The sequence below is a fragment of the Parasteatoda tepidariorum genome, chromosome 4, assembly GCF_982258835.1.
Source record: "Parasteatoda tepidariorum strain Cologne lab strain chromosome 4, Ptep-v5.0, whole genome shotgun sequence".
Classification (NCBI taxonomy): Eukaryota; Metazoa; Arthropoda; class Arachnida; order Araneae; family Theridiidae; genus Parasteatoda; species Parasteatoda tepidariorum.
In genome coordinates this window covers 101,719,929-101,741,644 of record NC_141758.1, presented here as the reverse complement: position 1 = coordinate 101,741,644, position 21,716 = coordinate 101,719,929, and the positions used below count along the sequence as shown (strand labels likewise).

Genomic DNA, 21,716 nt, shown 5'->3' with positions numbered 1-21,716 from the left:
CCGCGAAAATCAAGAGAAGTAGAAAACTGAAACTCGTGAAATTTGGACTTAGACTACGAATTTTTATTATTGAATAAATTGGCTATGTAATTTCATTTCTGAGAGAAGTCCAGTTAATGTTTTGAAGTTCTACTTATTTAGTTATTCTAATAATTAAAATATATTTGAAGGATGGTATGAATTGACAGCTATATTATCTTTCTAAGTAATCAAGATTTATTTACTGTTTGTGTAAAGTTATTTTTACCGTATTGAATTATTGAAGTTTACTATATTGTGATTATTAAGAATTTCCTATTTTGTGCAGCATTTTAATGGTGTTATAGTTTTATTTGCTCTTTTTCTGAAGAGTCAAATAATTTGTTAGATTTAAGTCGTGGATATCTTTTTTTGCCTGTGCATGCAATTAAAAATATATTTATTGATAAAAAAGCTTGAAAAATTTTCTATGAATTAGACTGAAAATTATTAGTAAACAAACAGTTAAAAATGCATTTTTGAAAAAAAAAATTATTAAAAAGATAATTTTAAAATTTAAAATCACTTAAAAAATTTATTAAATGTCTTAAAAAAATAGAAACTCATAAAAACTCTTAGTAATCAGAATTAAACTCATAAGCACAGATAATTTTTTAGTGTAATTATTATTTTTACAGTTAATTAATTTTCCTTAAAAATGGAGCATGAATTAAAAAGCAGTGTTTTTAAGAAATAGCGACTTATTTTTACAAAGAGGACGCATTTATAGGGATCAAAGGGTTAGCCGCCTTTCTAAGAACGTTTAGTTAGAACATTGCTATTCAATAATATGTGATAATGAAGCTGAATATTAATAGTTTTTTTTTAAAGAAATACCTGTTTTGTAAAGAAATGCCTAATAGGTTTGTTTTAGTTTAAATTGTAACTCAAAAAGCAATTGTAACTTAAACAGAACTCAAAGCTGTTGCTCTTGCCACCATTGATGAAAAATACCCTAGTAACAATTAGGTACACATCTACACAGATGGCTCAACTGAGTGAATTACTGGAAGAACTGGTGTTTTTTTCCAAACTTTTTCAACTTAAGGAACCTTTAAGTCTTAGAAAATTTCAACAGAGAAATCTTTGCCATTTACCTGGCTCTTCAGAAGATTTTGGAAAAACCAAATGGGACTTTTGCCTTCTTCATTGATCATCAAACTGAAATACGCACTATCTAAAATTATGCACCTCAGCCTACAGTCATTGAATTCAATTATGAAACTGTTATTAACACTCAACTATCTACTGGTAAGAAAATAATTCTTCAATGGATTCCCAGCTATTGTGTCTTATGTGGAAATAAAAACATATATAATCTCACAAAAAGGGCATCCTTCATGGACCCTCCTGTGTCACCCACTAACCTGAGAAATGCCGAACTCTAAATCAAGCAAAAAATTCAAAACCAGCGAGAAACCTCCTAGAGAGATCAAGTTGTTTTTAAATCTTGGAGGGCCTTCTAACATCTTGTCTCCCAAAAACACTTCCTAGAACTATTGGAGTCGCATCCTTCCAATTTCTCACTGGACATGACTACCTTTAGTCACACATGCACTGTATTAAACTTACTGACTCTAATGATTAAATTTTATGCAAGGAATATGTAAACGTGAATGGCGAGCATCTATGGAACTGCTCCTCCCTCAATGATGCTTATAGTTCTTATTTAAAGACTCTCTCAATTCCTGGAGATGCTTCTTATTTGTATTGGACTGCAAGACTTCTTGCTAGAAAGAGCAACTGAAGGACGTAATTCCAAAAAAAAGAGATGCCAACTGCTCTGGACACGCCAAAATAATTTTAAAGAAACGGTAAATAGAAATATTTGCAAACAAAATTTTGCAAATATTTGACTATTTTTGCTTGCTTTTTAAAAGGTATAGCATAACTACGATAAAGTGATGAATTATATAAGCCTATGAATTATTTAGCAATAGTGGTGGATAAAAATCTATCAAATTGAATTTATTAAACCAAGAATCACAATTGATAAACTACCTCTTTTAAATATTTATTTGCTGTCTGGAGCAAGTTGACATCTCTGAGTTTACTCAATATAGCTCTTTGTTCAATAATAATAAATATATATCATTAAACAGGATTTTTTTTTTTTTTTTAATTTAATGTTTTTTTTATCTGAATATCTGCTGCTAACTATTCACATTAAATAAAAAATAAGTAAATGAACATGAAAAAAAAGAATGTTCAAAATATTTACTTCTTATTTTATATTTTGTTAATGACATTTATAAAATTAAATATTTTTTAGTTAATTGAATGTTTAACCACAAACAAAACGTTCTTGATGTTATTGTTCATTTATTTTTTATTGTACTACTATAGATATTTTAATCTTTGACCTTAAATGCCTATTTTCAGAAATATCTTTTTTCGAGCTTTGCTGAAGTCCCACTGATTCAGAAAATGGGACTTCTCAATGTATATATCAACTAATACTTTTGAGGTTAAAAATTATTTTATCTTTGTAAAAAAAGCAAACGATTCTCTCAACAGCTCATTTTGGGCTAGAAGGGGTCATAAAGTTTCAGGCTCTACAATTTCAAAAGCATAATTTTGTGCCAATGTGGTTTAAAGAAGGCTAACTTCTTAGGTCAATAAATGTGTAAGAATAAAGAGGAGGGCTAATGATTTTAATCCTATTTTTATAGACTAACTTTTGTTGCAAAGTTAGATTTCTTTAGTCTTAAATGGAGTTAATATAATATTATAACTCAAATAACCCTTTTGAAGTTTAAAGAAGATTTTAATGTCTGCTGGATTTTATTTATAAATATCCTGTCTGATAATTGCACTGCCTTATACATTTTATAATTTCACATGTTTTTATTAAATAATTGTATTAAGCAAAAAAGGCATAAAATTTTTTCCGAAAAGAGAAGTGGTGTACTAGAAACAGATAATTACAATAGTTCTATAAATTTCTCATTTTAGATAAATTTACATAATTTTTTTTATCTTTATTAAGATTATTTTTTTATAGCATAGATGAATTTAAATGGATGATTTATTAATGTTCTATTAATTGGTGTGTGAAGTAGGGGACTGGTAGAGATTTCTAATTATTGTGGAGTACCTATCTGATTTATTAATAAATTCAAATTTATTATATCAATAAATGTATAAGAATAGAGAAGAATTTCTATACATGTTTATTTTTATGGTATTTTAATTTAAAAAAATTATAAGCTTCGTTGCAAATGGGATTTTTGCTGATTTAAATTAAAGAATTTTATTGTTATAAATCAATACTTTAAGAGTTTAAAATTATTTCATTTTATGTATGCTTTTTTTAAAACTGTTGTTTAAATAAAAATAGCTAGTAACTGTTAGATAAAATTGTTTGTTTATCTTTTATTTATTTGTTTTTTATTGACATTTTTTTTTTCATTTTGTTTTGCAGGTAAAAATATCTACTTACTGTTAATAATGATTGGCAAAAGTGTATGCCATAGGAATTTTTTACTTTCTGTCATACTTCTGAAGTTACTGTATATTAGAAGAAAGGTTCATTCTGTTGTGTTCAAGTTTTATCATCTGTAAACTAAATTAAACTTAACAACTATCAGAAAGAATGGAGCAGGAAGTTGCTATTTTTTTCCGGAAAATATTAGCCCAGAAAAAGCTTATTAGTTATGAAAAATTGTTTAACATTTTCCTCAAGGAGAGTCATTCTGCTTTAGTAGATAGGTTCAAAAGTTATAATTCTCTACAGATATATAATTTTTTCAACCTTGAAGAAGGTGATTTTTTTCTTTACAAAGGTTATGTGTTTGAAAAACTTCCTTGCATGGCGATTGGGAATTATCAGAAGATTTACTCTGCAGTTGCTTTCCTTTTGAATTGTTATGAGCCTTTGCATTACTTAGAACTGAAGCGTTGCATATTTCATGCTTTTGAATACCTTAAAAAGGAAATGAGTATATTGCGGGAAGAAGCTCAGAATAACTTGTTTAAATCTATTCCTTTTACGGAACAAGATAGAGAAGACTATTACGTGTTAGTTGATGATTATCGACACTTTCAAGGATTTTACATAACAACCGATGAGAAAACACTGTTATGTATTGTTGGAACATTAATGTTTTATAAAATAGTGCATTTTGAAAAGTTATTTAAAGAAATAAAATCTCGTATGCCCATAGAGGAAAGAGCATGTGTGTTTGATTCACCAATTTCAGATCAATTTAGTTTCTTGAAAGAATATTATCCTATTATTAGCATATCAAATGATGGTTATGTATCACTGACAAAGAATTTTATTTTTCCTGCCTGTAGTTATGAAAACGCTCCCAAGAAAGGCTCATTAAAATCTATTGAATTATCTAATCAAAACAATGATAACAATCTAACAGGATTTGTAATAGACAATTTAACTACATTCACATCCAAAGATACTGAGCAAGAAATTAAGAAAGATAGTACTTTTCCTAACAAAAAGCTTATTACTGAAACTTTTTCTGTACTGAAACTTTCGAAAAGATTCATTAATGGATTATCTTGTTTACTGAAATATTTTAAGTTTTCTAATAAAGAAAAGCTTACAAAACTCACCCTCCTTGTTTTAGAAGATGTTGAAAATTATTTGTTGCATGTACCACTTCTTGATCGGTGTCATTTTTTAGAAGATTGTTTTAAACATTTTACGATTCTGACTAATGACGTGATAGTTTATAGGACTCCTATCTCCGATGACACTACATTAAGTGAAGAAGAAAAAGATTCCTTTCTTTTCGTTTATATTTTAAGCGTGTGTGGTGCAGTGCATTATCATAAAATAATTGAAAAAGCTTTAGAACACAATAAAACTATACCTCATAACATAGTCTCCGATTCGGAAAAATTGCAATATTTTAAATGCAGGCCACATTTGTATGTTATACAACAAAATGGTGTCATAACTTTGTCAGATTTACCATCGGTAGATTTGAACATATCTTGTTTTTTGGGTAGCAACCAGCTCATAAGAAAAGAAACAGTTGCTCATGATTTTGAATTGTTAAGAACAAAAAGTCTGAATTTAAATTCAATCACAAATTATGATAAAAGTAACCATCCTTCTCATGAAAAAGCATCAGTTGTTGAAACTTCTAACTCTAATGATGCCCTTGATTCCAATTTAAATTTACATATTGATAATCAAGAAACTACTAAGTGTTATGAAGGAGAAACATCAACCACTGAAGCTTCTAACCTGAATGAAAGTCTAAGCAATGGTCTGAATGCATTTACTGATAAGGTAGAAAGTCAACAGTTTTCAAGAGAAGAAGCCCCTGATGCTGATACGTTTAAAGATGAGGAAGGAAATAGACAATTTTCTAAAGATCCAGATATTGAAAATTTTAATTTTGGAATTTCAAGATCAGAGCTTATAAACAAGGAAGATTTGCCTATAAATAAGGAAGAAACTAATCAAGTTTTTGTAAAAGAAAAGTCAGTTGCTGAAGCATCTAACTTCAACAAATCTCTGGAAACTTGTTTGAATTCTCTTACAGAAGAAAATAACCAAGGAGCATCAGCTTATGAAACTACTGATTCTAATTTGAATTCATTTATAGTTCACCCAGAAAAGAGCCTCATGCTTAATGTAGAACCATCAGTTACTGAAATTTCTAATTTTGTTAAAACTTTGTCTTCAGATTTAGATTTATTGCCATATAAGGAAGAAAGTAGTCATGTTTTCATAGAAAATGCTTCAATTATTGAAGCTTCCAACATTGTTGAAGCTACCAGTTCAAATTCAGTTGTAGATAATAAAAATACTGTCCAACTTTTTGAAAAAGAAAGCTCAACTAATGAAATTTCTAATTTAATTAAAACTGCAAATGGCGAGGTGAGCTCGCCTGCAAATGACAAAGAAATTCAAAAATTCAATGGAGATGCATCACTTGATGAAACTGACAACTTGAATGAAAGTTTAAACACTGAGATAAATCCAGTTACATGTGATATAAATACCAGCCAGACTTTTGATGAGGAAATGTCAGTTATCGAATCTTCTAATTTAAAGAGAACTCCTGACACATATTCACTGACTGAAGATGGGTGTAACACAGCGACATCAGATATTAAAACTGTTAATTTTGTCGACACTCCAGGCAAAGATGCAATAGATTGTAAAGAAACTATTTCGATTATTCAAGAAGTATCAGTTAGTGAAACCTCTGCTTCGATTGGTATTCTAAGCACAGAGGTAATTTCACTTGCCGACAGTGAAAAATATAGCCAAGAGTTTGCAAGAGAAGCCATCTTATTAACTGAAACTCATAATATTAGTAGTATTCCAAGTGCAGATTTGATTTCCCTTTCAAATGACAAGAACATAAACCAAAATTTTAAAGAAGATACATTTGCTACATCTACAGATTTAAATTTATTCACAGATCTAAAACCAAATTCCTGCTTAAATTCTGAAGAAATTGATGATAATTCTATTGATAATGACATTCAACCACTAAATAAAAGCCATTGTGGCTCAAGTTTTGAAGAATCCTATGTAAATATTCAAGATGGTATTGTACAAAATGATGAAAATTTGAAAGAGGTTGAAGTCGCTAGAGAAATGAAAATAGACGAGCATATCTGTAAACGATTGACAAATGGCATTACTTTTCTATTGAAATATTTTGATCTTCCTGTTAATAGCTTTTTCTTTGAAACCATTATCCATGCCTTGATTGATGTACGAATTAGTTTGAATGCATTACTTTCTTCTTGTGAAAAAGGTTCAATTCTGAAATATTTTGTTTTATGTTCTAACGAATTACGCATTCTGTCGAAACAATCGGTTTTATTAAAGAAAGTTGATTTAAATAAAGAAGAAAAGGTTTCGTTATTTATCACATACATTCTTATTCAGAAAGGCAGAATGAAATTTCGAGATCTATGTCAGCTTGTGATATGCATGGAAGATAAACCTGAATCTCTTTCCACAAATTCAAATCTTTATTCATTTCTGAAAAAAAATAGCAATATATTTGTTTTAGACCACTCTGAATCTGTGCATCTTGAAGCAATGCAAATCTTTGACGGGCGTTTAAAAATTGATTACAGTAATTTTATTTCTTTTGTCCAGTTAGATGCTTCGAAAATACTTGTTCCTGGTCTGAATTGTGAATGCAGAGAATATAGAAGGTTATGTGCTGCAGTTAATTTTCTCCTTCATTTTTTCATTGTCTTACATTACTCTGAACTCAAAGCTTGTATTTTTTACATTTTAAAGGACATTGAAATATATCTATCTGAGTTTGACGAAGACACTCAAGTCACTATATTTAGATGCATACCTTTCACCGCATCAGAAAAATATCTTTTTAAGCTAGTTAAAACTAGTGATATAAAGATGGGTTTTCTAACCCCCAATGAAAGATTTTTACTTTTTGTTTCCTGCGTTTTAGGATTTCATGACAGAATTTATTTCATAGAACTATTAAAGAAGTATGCAGAGAAACATACTGAGAACGGTGACCCGGTTTTGGCCGATTTAACATTCAGTGATCAAGTGAAGTATCTGAACTCTCTCTACCCATGTATTCTGTTAGATGACCATTACTGGGTGAAAATGCCTGAGGATTTTAAATTCCCAAACATTGAGTTTGAGAAAAATATGAGTATTCAATCTTATGATGAACATTGTAGAAATATTTCTTGGAAGTGTCCTCAACGAAAATGGGGTGATTGGGATAAAAATTGCACACCTGATGAAACTTCCATTGTGGATTCTTCAATTACAGATCTTGATTTTAGATGTATTCTTAAAAAAGTTTGTAAAAAAATAACCAGCAGCATTGCTTATTTATTGCAGTATTTCAGTGTGAAATCTTTCCCTCGTCTCTTATCTATTATGTTCCTAGTACTGGATGATGTGGCATGGGAATTCTCTGCATTGTCTGTTGCAAAACAATCTTACATTCTTAAGGAATGCACCTCTCTCTTTATCAGGAATCACAATGAAAGTATTTCTCTTTGTTTGCCTGATTCTTTGGAGCTATGTGATTTGAAAGAAGCAGAAAAAGATCTTTTACTGATAAGTTTTATAGTCAGCAAAGGTGGAGAGTTACATTATCGAAAAATCTTTGAGCGATATTTCGAACTCCAAGGGCATTTCCCTAGAAAGCTAAATACTGATTCTAGTCACTATTCCTACCTGTCCGACAGAAATAGAATTTTTATGACTCGTAAGAATGGATACTTCCAACTAAGAAATTTACCTTCTTCCTTTGATTCTAAAATTTTAAATAGCGTTGAATTGGAACTTTGGACAGAGAATATGAATGCAACTGATCTTAATATGAATAGCATTAGTTGCAATAAATCAGAAATTGCAAAAGAGATTAAAGACTTCAAATCTCTTATTAAGCCTGGCATTTCTGAAGCTTTCCTTATTTCAAAGTCAGATTTTCAACAGCTGTCAGAAAAGATAACAGAAAATCAATTGTTGAGCTGCATTGTAAGAATGAAACATGGAATTTTCTATCTGTTAAATGCCCTTAAGCTGTCGCTTACTCCACTTCTTTTTAATTGTGTTGCTTATGTTCTTGCAGATGTCAGAAGGATAATTGTTGAAATGTCCTCACTTGATCGCGATTTGGTATTAAATATTGCTGTCTTTTGCTATGAAGATAGTAATTATAATGATTATTTTGATAAATACAAAATGTCAACAGACTTAACTGATAATGAAAAGAAGTTGTTGTGTATTGTAGCATTTCTAAGTGAAAAGAAAAAAGTCCATTACAAAGATATATTTGATCAATTAGAAAGCTGTACACTTTTATTCAAAAATTTTGAATTGCCTAAAGATCTATGCAATTATATGCTAGAGTGGAATGAAAAATTTTCCGTCGACTCCGAAGGTTTTGTGACCCTGCTTTTGTTTTCTGAAATTAGTTTTTATAGCATCACTGATGATAGTTTTGAAGATTTTTCTGAAAATACTGTTACAGCACTCTTTGAAAATGAAGGAGGAAATAGTTTTCTTCAAACTGAATTTATTCAAAAGTTACAGACTACACTAGTGTTTAAAGAACAGTTGGAAAATATGCTATCAGAGATGAAGACCTTGAACGAAGCTTTTATAGCAGATTATAAACCCACCATTCGAGAAATTATTGCGACCCAAATGAGATCTGGTATTATATATTTGTCAGAATGCTTTGAAGTGATCACATATCCTTATATTCTTAGTCTTGTCATCCATGTTTTCCATAATTCTGAAACATATTTCACGTGTTTACCATCCATTGAAAAGTATGATCTTGTAATAAGAATATTAAAACCTCTCACTTTTGATAAAAAGGGTGCAATTTTACTTAATAATGCAATGTGCTCCAAAATATACAGTCTTAACAACGAGGAGAAGGATTTATTGATTTTTGCTTATAAGCTAGCTATTTCAAATGAAATTCTTTTGTCAGATTTAATTTTGTCTATGCAAGAGGGCAAGAATCATTCATCAACAGCTTTAAACTCTAAACATGTTGAAGTTTCTTATTTTGAAAAGCACAATGAGGTATTTCATGTTCTTGATAACGAGCATGTAAAACTGACTCCCTATCCTAAGTTTGGGTTGAAATTTAAGCTGTTCAGTCAATATTTTCTGCTGAGTCCCGAGAAGTTCAGATCCTTGCTTATGGAAGATAATTTGTTAGAAGTGAAAGAAAAAAGCTGTTTTTCAGTGTTAGATCAAAGCCAAGACACTTCAGTATCTGAGAGAGATGATCTTATAAAACAAAGTGAAAGATTTGGTCTTATTTTTTCAAAAGCACTATCTGAAATAGCCAATGACTCCAAAAATTGTGCTTCAAAGCTTCCGGAATGTGAACCATCATTTTCTTTAAATGATTGTGATTTAGAGAGTGATAATTCTAAAATCGTAGCAAAAATCATTCAAAAAATTCACGTTGGTTTAGCATTTTTATCAAAATGTTTCGAATGTGTTGCAAAATCTAAACCTCGTTCAGTTTTAATAACTATGCAGTGTTTGGATGATGTAAAGAAGTATTTGGTGGCATTGGAGCCTGCTGATCAAATAGAGTTTATCAATATATGCTTATCATCAATGGTGGTTAAAAATGGAGTTGCTCTTTATAATTCAAGTTTAATTATAAAATTAAGTAACGAAGAGAAATTGAGATTATTTTCTGCTTATCTTTTGAGTTTTGAAACACAAATGCACTATAAAGATATTTATACAAAGTTGTGTATGAAAACTTGCATAGAAATTGATAATCTGAGTTCTATTGGAAAGTACATAAGTTTTCAAGCTAGACATGATATTTTTGAAATTCACCAAGAGCATGTAAAGTTGAATCCATTATTTATTATAGATATGTCTAGAAATTGCCGTGCTGGAAATTATAACAAATCATCCGACATCTTTTTCATGACTGCTAGTGGATCTGAATCTTCTCTGCTGCAGTTTACAGACCTGAAAAATAAACCGAAAATTCAACCAAAACCAAATCTTGATGCTAAATTTGTGGGTCCATCTGATAATGAACATTTTCAGCCTGAACTTTTAATAGATAATACTATACATTCACTTCAAGAAAAGGCAACAGATGGCTCTGAAAGAGTAATTTCAAATTCCTTGACTGTCCCTGTTGCGAGTAGTAATGAAATATTAGATGCCACTGCCTATGGCTCTACATCTTTTCCTCAGCTTAGAGATATGAAAAACTATTCAGATATTAGCCCAAAGCCTCATATTGATACTGCTAAATGTATGTCCATTTCGGTTACATTTGAAAATAAACAATTAAAACCTTCAAACAGAATGTTTACTGAAAATTCACAAAAAGAAAAAGTAGCATATAATTCTGAAAGTGTATCTTCAGATCCTGCTTATTTTGCAGTTGAGTTTAATTCACAAGCTTTTAAACGAGTTACTAGTGGACTTGTATATTTAATTAATTTGAATATTCCCCCATCCCTGCGTGTTATGAAGATTATTGTTCTTTGTTTGCATGATGTTAGAAAGTTGTATGTTTCCCTGCCCCCGCCAAATAAAAATTCCTTTGTTGCTAAATGTTGTGAAATTAACTATGATTTTAAAAATCGTGAAGCTCCACTTGATAAAAAGGAGAAGTGTTTGCTAACCCGTAGTGAAAAAGAATTACTGTGTTTCGCATATGCTCTGCAGCAATTAAGAAAATCTCATTATCGCAAAGTATTTTGGCAGGCAATCCATGTGGGCAAAGATGTCAACCATTTACTGCCAGACAAAGATATATTTTGGTATTTTAAGCGAAAGCCAGAAATATTTGTGATTACTGGTGATGGCTTTGTAAAGTTTGTGCCATTTGAGTTTGTGAAATATCGGTCTAAAGAGTATGCAAACAGCCAAGAAAAAATATTAAAAAGGAAAGTTAATCTTGTTTCACCAGAAGGAGAAGGTGTCAGTCATGTTAAAAGCTTTGCTTTAGAGAGAAACGATTCATCAAATCATCTGCAAGAAAAATCTGATAAAATAAGTGACACACCCAACTACAAGAAATCCTTGTCAGATATACAAAATGAGCCTAAAATATCTGCCAAATGTAGTGAAGAACATAAAACACCTATTACTAAGAGTTATGAGCAAGAAAAACCTATTAGAAGTAGTACTGAACAGAAAAAACATACAGAAATAAATCATGATCAAGTAAAACATATTGAAATGAGCTCTAAACAGAAAAAAGCTTCCACAGAGGGTCCTCATCAGGAAAAAGCTACAACAAAGAGTTGTGAACAGAGAAAAACTATCACAAAGAGTTGTGAACCGGAAAAACCTGTCAGAAAGAGTCTTGAACAAGAAAAACATGCCAAAGAGAGTCATAAAGAAATCTTCAATGAAATGCAAAAGAATACTTTCTTTATTAGCGGAACTGAAAAGGTTTCTCAACTTCAGCGAAATGATGCTATACAAAATAAAGAGCTTATGGCTATTCAGAAACAATCAAGTGATACTGAAAATTTGTCCAACAATCGATGTTCAATTGACTTTATTAAAGATCAAAAAGCAAATGAATCTTTAAGTTCAGGAAAAGTATCTGTGATAAAAGAGAATTTTATTTCTAAACATTCCATGATTAAAATTAAAGATGTTTCTGTTCAGTTACGGATTAAGGCATCCGCTGCCCTCATTTACAAACATTTCCAATTAGCTTTGTCTGCAAATCTTGCTGTTCAAGCTGTGGTGCATGCCTTAGAAGATGTCAAGAGGCTTTTTATGAATACAACGTGTGTTGATCAAATATCATTGTGTGGTAATAAAAATGACATCAATTTGCCATACGGTGAATATTTAAAGGATGAAGAGAAGGGTTTGCTAGTATTTACATGTATTTTGTTAATTATGAAGTCTTGTCATTGCAGTGAGCTATTTCAAAAAATGAAGTCTTTAAATACATCATTTGCAAGTGATATACTTAAAAATAATGAGGATTTCAATTACTTCAATCAGAGAAATAACTATTTTTCAGTCACTAGTGATGGTTATGTAGTTTTGAAAAAGACTTTTTCCCGTGTGTTGCTCAAGTTTAGTCAAATTATGAAGGATAACTCATATCTTCTCATAAATGCCTCTAAGTCTGAAGTAAGAAGTTCACAGTTTAGTTTGAATAAATTTGATCTGTTAACTGTTGAAGTTCTTGATCTCTGCAATCATGTTTTTGTTGATATGCGCCATAAAGGTGTCTTGGCAACTGAAGCTAGTAGTAGAGCTAAGACTGCATCTATTAGCTCTACTGATGCATTGGTCTGTGAAGAGCATAGAACTTACTGTGATAATTTAGTTGACTCATTTTTAAAGTGCCCAGAAGATAAATACTTCACGCAGGGAACACCTCAACACTCAGTCTTTGTGTCCGGAAACCCTGAATCTGAAAATGTGCCTTGTGATAAAGTTGTATGTTCTGGCTCAGAGTTAATGAAAGTGTGTGCCGTTCCTAACCTCGAGCATACAACTTCTAACTGCACGAACGCAATATTTAAAACGGACTCAGTTAGCCAGGATCACACTAATGTTGATAAATTGGAATCTGTCCATTCTCCTGTTTTGGAACTAAGAACATTAAAATTTTTTATTATAATATTGGTTTCTAATAATGGTGTGGTCCCGTCATTCCTTTATGAGAAATTGAAAATTGCATCCCAAGAAGTTCAACATTATTTTAAGTCAAAGTATCCAGGTGGCATTATTACATTTTTTCAAAATTACCCTGATGTGTTCCATGTTTCCTCATTTACAAAGTTAATTTATCTGAGAAGTAATGCATTTAAGTGATTTTCAAAAAGTACTGTTTTTCATTTCACTGTTTTTGTGTAACATATTTCATCAGAGAAAAATTTGTTCGAACTTTATTTACACAAATATTTTTTTAGTTAAGTGTGAAATGTAAAGTCTTTCCTGTTTCATTGATTTAATGTTTGTTGAATTCAGATTTTTCGTTTATTTAACCCAGGTTATTTATTTATTTTTGTACTTTCTGATAGTTTATTTAATGTTGTGCAATAGCTGTAACAGCAGAATAGTATTTTTGAATGAAAATGTATACTTTTGGTGTGCAATAAAATTTTGGATAAAAGTTTTAATGTTAAGATATTTCATAGAACATTTTGTATAAGTTTTCCTTAAACTATTTTTATTTGAATAAAGTGGGAGAATTTATAAGAATTTTTATTCTATGAATGAAAAAGAAATGACACAAAATTTTCTAGATGTGAGATTTATATGAGGACGTCTTACTGCGGGAGAAAGCCGTAATGCAAATGTTCTTTCACTTGTGTAATTAATTTAAAATTTAAAGCACAATAAGAGTGACTTCAGGTAAACCTAGAATAAATCATGTTTTTCAGGTAAACCTAGACTAAATCAATTAAATGCTGAATTTTTTTTCTGAAATATTTAAATGCAAAAAAAAATATATATATATTACATGATACGATTATGCAGTGAGAAAGTAATCTTGCAATAAGTTAAGCACATTTTGATATTTTATTTTAGGTTTACCTGAATTCATTTTTCTCTTAACTTTACATTTTTAAAAAAATACCAATTGAGCTGAGACAGAATTTGCTACAAAAAGTTTCTCCTGCATTATGATATATCAAGAGAAAAAGTAGTTCTGAAGAATATTTCATATAATATGGAGTTCTGTTAAGTTCTAAATTGTTTTCATAAGGAACGTATGAAACTAGAATTTTGTTAATTATTATTAATATTTTTGTCTTCAAATATCACCCAACACTGCCCAACATTTCCTCATTTTATGTAGCCTTCATTGAGAAAGTTCTTTGTAAATTATAACAATGGTGTTAACAACCATTATTGTTTTTTTTAATGATGTCATTTATGACGTCAGTATTTATTGGTGGTTTGGTAGAAAGTAACATTGAATGAATGTTGATCTTGTATAATTAACCATGGTAACCATATATTCAAAACTATTTAAGTTAATTCTGTCATTTAAGATGTGAATTCAATGAGTATTTACATAAGAGGACTACATAATGCGAAGAAAATATATTTAAGTGACCATGTAGTCTTTCTTCTTCATCAGCACTGCAGCCTAGTGCAAGCCAAGGCTTTCTCAATTAGCTGCCGGGCGACTTTGAGCTAGATTTTTCCACATAATAATTCCTAAACATAGTAAATAAAGTCCTAAACATAATAAATAGTAGTCCTAAACATAATAAATAGTAGTCCTAAACATAATGAATAAAATTTTTGTTGCTTGTTTATTTGAGAATGATAATTAAAATTTTATAATCAATTGTATAAATTTCAATTTGTTTTTATTTTATTGTTTTTCAAATACTTAAAGTACTGTCACTTTACCTAAAAACAGTAGCCTAAGCATATAAATCTTTCATTTACATATTATTTCAGTTTTATTATTTGATGCTTAGTATTTAAACTGACTGATGTCTATAAATTTTTAAAAAGGCAGTGTCAGAAAGAAATTATTATGTTTTTTTATGCATAATTTGTAAACTGAAAACATAAATTCTGCTATTGATCTATCCACAGTAAATTGAAAGTTAAAATCGAAAAGTTTCAAAATTATTTAGTAGATGAAAAGTCAAATTCAATTTATAGGAAATTGGTTACAAAGAATTAAAAATTGATCTGCCACTCCTTTAATGGCATGTTTTAAATTTTTTGAGTAGAATTTAAAAAAAAAAAGTATTTATTTCTTTTAAAAATGTTTTAGATTGAAAATGCATTCACTGATTTATGGGTGATTTGTTTATTAATTCTTTATATTTTTCAAACTTAATGTATTACACAATTTTTTTTTAATAGGAATACATAATGTTAGTTATTTTAATTAATTAATTTTGCTTCTTTTGAAGATTCTTAGTTTGCTTTCTGTTAAAATAATTTTAAAACTTGTGTATTTTAACTCTCAACCTACTCATGACCAGACTAGCATACTAACAGCATCCGTATTGTTTAAGTCTACCAAACATATATAAACAAATTTTAGATAAAACTATTTAGAGAAAGAATTAAAAGTGCCAAATTTTAATTTTTTTTTATGATTATTATTAGGAATTAGTATAGCAGTTTTATATCTAAATAGGTTGCGTAAATGTCAATCAATTACCATACTCTTATTTACTTTCAAAAAGCAGGTTAAAGACATTGAAATGTGTGTTCAGATTTTAAAAATGCACAGAAAATTGCCAAAAATCGTTTTCAAAAATTTTTAACAGTTAATACTGAAATTTAAAAATTTATTTCTGCTAATTGCTTTTGAATATCCGTCAGTGATCTCTAGAATAGGTTGAGCTGATAGACGGTCTTGGCCGGTAACCGGCTGTAGTGCCTAAGAAGAAGATCTATAGAAATGTGACTACACAATATTAAAAAGTTGCTAAATATTAGATCGATGCATAGTTCAAAATTTTTGAAATTTCTTAATGTTTGCTTAATTTTATTTTATATTTGTTAAGTTAATTTTCAACTTTTTTGCCAGCATTATCATTGTATCATTTAGTATGCGCTGTCATTTAAGTTCTTATAGCTTAAAATATATTAATATGTCCGATATTACATAATTAACTTCACTTATTATTGTATATTTTGTGTTAAATTTTTTTTCCTCTAGTTTTATTTAGAAGTGCAATTTGTTATTATTTCTTGTTGTTATCTTATATGTTTTCCTTTTATTAAAAACGTGTGCTTATACAGCAGCTATATCAAAACAGAATGTTAGCAAAGAAAGATATTTCTCTTTTGAATATTTATTGAATATATATTTATTAAATGATGCATATTGCACAAGGTAAAAAAGAGAGAAAGAAGTGAGACTACAATTACAATAAGTGCTAATATCTATGTTTGTTGTGCTATTACTTGAGTTGTAAGGTGCAATTGAATCTCACTTTTGTATTGTTTCCATTACTTGTGGAATTTTTTAAAATATTATTTAAATTAATTTGTTCTGTAACTGTTAAAAAAATTTGTAATTTTCGAATGGAAACATTCACTTTTCTCATTGTAACGTGATCCTCTCAACAAAACAAAAAAAAAAAGAAATTTTGAAGACCACATGGTGTGTGTAAAAAGAAATTTTTTTTTTATCTATTGATAGAATTATAATTTATAGAAACTTATAATCGGATCATATAAACATATTAATCGATGTTATATTAATCGAAATCAAAATCATAGAGATAGGCAATACAATATTATTTTAACGGGATCTATTAGAACGAAATTCCGTGCTTCAGAACTTTTTAAAATTTGGAAATTAAATTTGAAAAAGAAAACGTTTATTAATGTTGAGCTGTTGTTGTCCGGAATAAAAAGAAGAAAAATCATACAATCTTTTTTTCATAAATTTAGCCTAGCCATTTTCCTCACAGAAAGAGAATATTTTAAAGACACCATAAAATGCTTTGTTTAGGGCACAGCCACTGTCTGCCCCGTCAGCTATCACGTGGTTATGTCCTCGATTTTATGTCTAATAAAATAAAAAATAGTCTTAAGATCTATGTACCAGTCATTATATCGACGCTTTGTATCCTGAGAAGAACATTTGAGAATTATTTTTACGTAGTTTCACAAATATCTTAATTTGTTATGGCGCTAAAATATTAAAATTTCTTTGTACTTGGTTCAGAAACAAATCTCTTAATTCAGTTTACGCTGTACTAGAATATTCAGTTTTATCAAAAAAATAAATAATAAGCAGTATTTTTACAATGCATTTTATTTGAAAATTTCTTATAGTTTTTTTTAAACATCAGAAAGAATCAACCATGTATTTATACAATATATCCAGCTGCAAAAAATAATAATTTTCTACAAAAAATTATACAACATATTTTTTTTTTAATCAGTGGCACAGTCAGCTACAGACATTTATAAATATTTACTGATAGATGTTATTGCAACAAGAAGTTTTGTTTTATTAAAAAAGAAAAAAAAAAAAACTGTGTTGTTTTCCAAAATGACGATATTACTTATTTCTATAGATAACTCTTTAAATAAATTATTAAAAGAATTATGTTTTGTATTTTTGTAATATTTTTATATTTTCTAATAAAATGTGTCTATAATTTGCTGTATTTTTGCTTACTATGGTAATTTTTAATTTGTAAAGTTTCTTTAAATGAATCTGCAGTTGACATAAAAACATTTTAATTTTGATTAATTTACTGAGCTGTTGAATTTTTATTTTGATAAATACAAAAATTACAAATATATAATTTTGTGTGGTTTGTAATAGCAATATTTATTCTGAGTTTTGAATGCAAATTATTGTGCTTTATATTTTATAGAATTCATAAGAGCCCAATTTACTTATTTTAAATAGCATTAAAATCTGAATCTCAATCTGAAATATTACTTGAAACTAAGCCAGTTTAAGTATATATTTCCTAAAATTTATTCAAAAATATATATATTTATTATAATATATTGAGGCTAATATCAAAGCGGATAATAGTTTTAATATTCATGTTTCATTTCATTAAGTAAATGGAATTTTTTTAAATGAAAAAAAAAAGAAAAATATCTGTCATACAGAGGGTGGGGGGCTACAACATCAGACATCTAGGGCCAAAGGAGCCACATAACTTTAAATGTATTACAATTTTTATCAAGAAATTAAATATTTTATCACTTAATATTTGGCTCAAGTGAATTATTTTGCGAAGAATAAAATTTTATGGTTTTTTAAATGTAATAAATCATGAAGTCTTAGATCATTATAATTTAATTATTCTTTAAGAAAAAAATAAGCTTATTTTTTTGGAAATAACATATTTTTTTTCATTTTAAAATAATTTATCCTTAACTTTCGTAAATCAAAAATACAAATAGGGTTTTAATTTTTTTCTAAAAAGGAAAAAAAAATATATATATATACGATAGTTTTTCCTGGCATCTAACGAAGAATTTATCTTGGCAAGTTCTCTACATCCCTGTGTGTACGTCGAATTAAAAATCGTTTATTCATTCCTACTTGGTGGAATAAGGTGGTTTTAAGTGACATTTTAGAAACATTAACTTTAAGAAATGTAGCAGCATCAAAAAGCTGTTCGCAATACACATTCTTTTTAATTAAAAACTGTCTTGTTTAATGAAAATGACAGAAAAATGTAAATTCTACACATATATGTAATCATAATACATTTTTAAAAACAAAAACGTGTTTTATATTTTTAGAATTTTATGTGGAACATTTAACTCACAATTCAGCATCGAACAATTATATCGTGCTAAATTATTGCAACCCTAATAAGGCATCAAATTGAACCATATTTTAGTTCTAGTTGAACCACAGAATAGTGTAATAAGGTTCAAAAAGCATGATCAAACTTGAAATATATTATTAGAATATATTATTACAATTAGAGACCATATTAAGGTTATAGCAAATTTGGACGATTGGATTCAACGCGCTGCAAAATTTCTAACATTTAGGCGCATAACGACAGGCCATATTTCGAGAAACCTGATTAATACAAATGATGACTAGAAAAATAATTGAAATGTAACTAATTAACACAAAAGATAATTAAATTTGAGCTGATGACTGCATTAAAAATTACAAGCATTTGTGTTGTACAAAGAATCGACTGGTCCAACTGTGCCACTATTACGACAACATTTTTATATAGAATTTTCTCAACGATAACAATTAGAAACTTACATTTGGATAAATTTTATATTTCACATTGAGCTATAATACAATTTATTTTACATAGTATAGCATAGATAAAGATAGATGTTCAACAACATTTTACCATTGAATTCGAGTGCTGAACACAATATTCTAATGATAAAGATTTTTTTTATAATGTCAATGATTAATATTGAATGGGGGAAAAAACGGCTGTGGAAATTTTTGCAACTCTTGAAATAAAAGCTTTAAATTGGATCTTTAAAAAATTAGCTTTTAATTTGTTAATTATGAAATAAATGTTAATAAACTAAATATTATGTAAGAAATGTGTATCATTTGAAATAAATAAAATTTTAAATTATGAATTTTATAAATAAGTAATTAACTTCTAGTAAGGAAAGTACTCGCAAACCGGACAGTTTTACAAGGAATTTTATAGGTTATGAACAATTGATGCATACAATTAAAGATACATACAATAGATTAAAATACATACAATTGAAGATAAGGGGGGTGAATGATTTATGTCCATTTTTCTCAAAAAAAGGACGATTTGATCACTATTTGTTGCTTGTGAGGATTATAAGTTATGATGACAAATCAATAACGTACATAATCGGTTCTTCCCAGAGTTGTAATACAGACAAGATAGGCTACGGAAAAACAGTTATTGTTCGTGCGCTTCTGATGTTTTTTCTCAGAATTAGCTTTCATGGACGCAAACCGTTCTCCCCCCTTGACCTTCAACTTACTTTGTCTGTTTCGAAATAACTATTAAATTATCAAAAATTACCATTTTCACCTTGAAATACATCACTAATTTCTATTCGTCCCGCATACGAAAAGCATTGTTAATTGTAAATGGTTTTAATTTATGACTTTCTTCTGAATCAAAACTTTAATATTTGCGTTTAAAAGTCTAAAATTTTAAATAAAAATTTAATTTAATAAAATTAAATAACAAATTTCAAGTTTACTGCATAATTTTTTTAGATAAATATTCAAGAAATTGCTAAAAATTTATCATCTTCTTTGTATCTTTAAAATGATTCTTTCTCTTATAGCTTTTTGCTAAATATCTGCGATTCTTGACAACTTTTTTCGCCTGAATTACATTTTCAGTAATTTATATCTCCATAACAAAAACGAAACAGACAAAATTGTCTGCGTGTATTAAAACAAAACGTGCAAACAAACAAAATGTATAAAAAATTCACCTTGATCTGTGTGTGACAATTTGGTACCTCCCTTATAAGTTAGAAATAAATACAAAGAAATGAAAATGTTCTCAATAAAAGAATTTTGTTTGCTAAGTACTTCTGTTTGCAGAGAAAAAATATGAAGTCATTGTCAAAGTTATGACTTAATAAATTTCATCCCATGACAATGGAATTGTTTTGAGAATAACGAAGAAAAATTCAGAAAATGCATAATCTTCCAGAACTGATTGGGAGAAAGAGTGCAATTTTTTATTTCAGGAACTCTGAAAAACGTTAAAAATCTTCATCACACGAATATGTCATTACAAGTATTGCATTTATCTATATATATAGCTTATCTTTAAAATATTTCAATCTTTGAGAGATTATTTTTGTACTTCTGAAAGTCAATCTTCAGAGGTTGGGAATATATCTGGCTTTTATGGAGAGAACTGATACAGTCGAATTCTTTCGAACTATTTTAAAGATAATCCATACTAAAAAAAAATTAGATTTAGATCAATTTAGTTTTAAATCTTGTTTCACAAATAACCATTTTTTTGATTTATTAAATAAAAAAAACTTAGACCAACTATGCTTTTTAAGGATGCTTATTTTGCAAATTATATCGACATTTTGTCTTGTGTTGGAAAATTAAGTGCTCAATGTTAAAAGAAAGTCGAAGAAAATTTTCACACCAAAAATTCTGTTATTATAAGTCAAATAAAATCCTCTAAGTCGTATTTTTTTCTTCTCAGTAGAACAAAATATTCAATTAAAATGTTTAAATGCCTACAGGGCTTGGAAATTGCCACAATGTTCACTTTATATTGTAGTTAAAAACTTTTCTCTCGCTTTAGCAGGCTTTGAAGATTTTTAAATTGAATCTGTCAGCCTATTTTAGAACTTTTATTACAACTTTCCATAAAGGATGTTCTTTCTGTTCAGGGAAAGCTTTGAGTGCGAAATATGTCAAAGCTATTTTTTAAATAACTTATTAAAAAATAATAATAACAATAATTATTGATATTTTTCATTTTTAGTTATATCTTCCTATAATTTTATGAAAATTTTTAAATAAAAAATAAGCTTCAAGCAATAATTTAATTGTAAAATCGGGAACTTGTCTAAATAGCATAGTTGTTATTTTGTGGCAAAGAAATTGTTATAAAATCTATAAATATTTCTAACTTATAAAAATACATGAGTTAATATAAAAAAGTGAAAAATTATCATGATAGTTTCGCGCATTTAATGGTATTGCTCACGAAATATATTTATAAAAACACATTTTATTTGATCAGCGACAATGATGAAAAACAATGCAACAAACATAATAAATTTCTTTGCCACA

At 28.6% G+C, this 21,716-nt stretch overlaps 1 protein-coding gene across 2 annotated transcripts; it reads left to right on the top strand.

The window, feature by feature from the left end:
- The first annotated feature begins 47 nt into the window (after nt 1-47).
- LOC107455433 (uncharacterized) lies at nt 48-14,272 on the top strand. 2 transcript variants are annotated; one of them, XM_043051876.3, is made up of 2 exons: nt 48-174; nt 3,443-14,272. In XM_043051876.3, exon 2 carries the CDS (start codon nt 3,614-3,616, stop codon nt 13,304-13,306), a length of 9,693 nt encoding a protein of 3,230 aa, XP_042907810.2. In that variant the 5' UTR covers nt 48-174; nt 3,443-3,613; the 3' UTR covers nt 13,307-14,272. The 2 variants fall into 2 exon arrangements, with proteins under 2 accessions (XP_042907810.2, XP_015928481.3); XM_016072995.4 differs by having other exon boundaries at nt 76-205.
- The last annotated feature ends 7,444 nt before the right edge of the window (nt 14,273-21,716 follow it).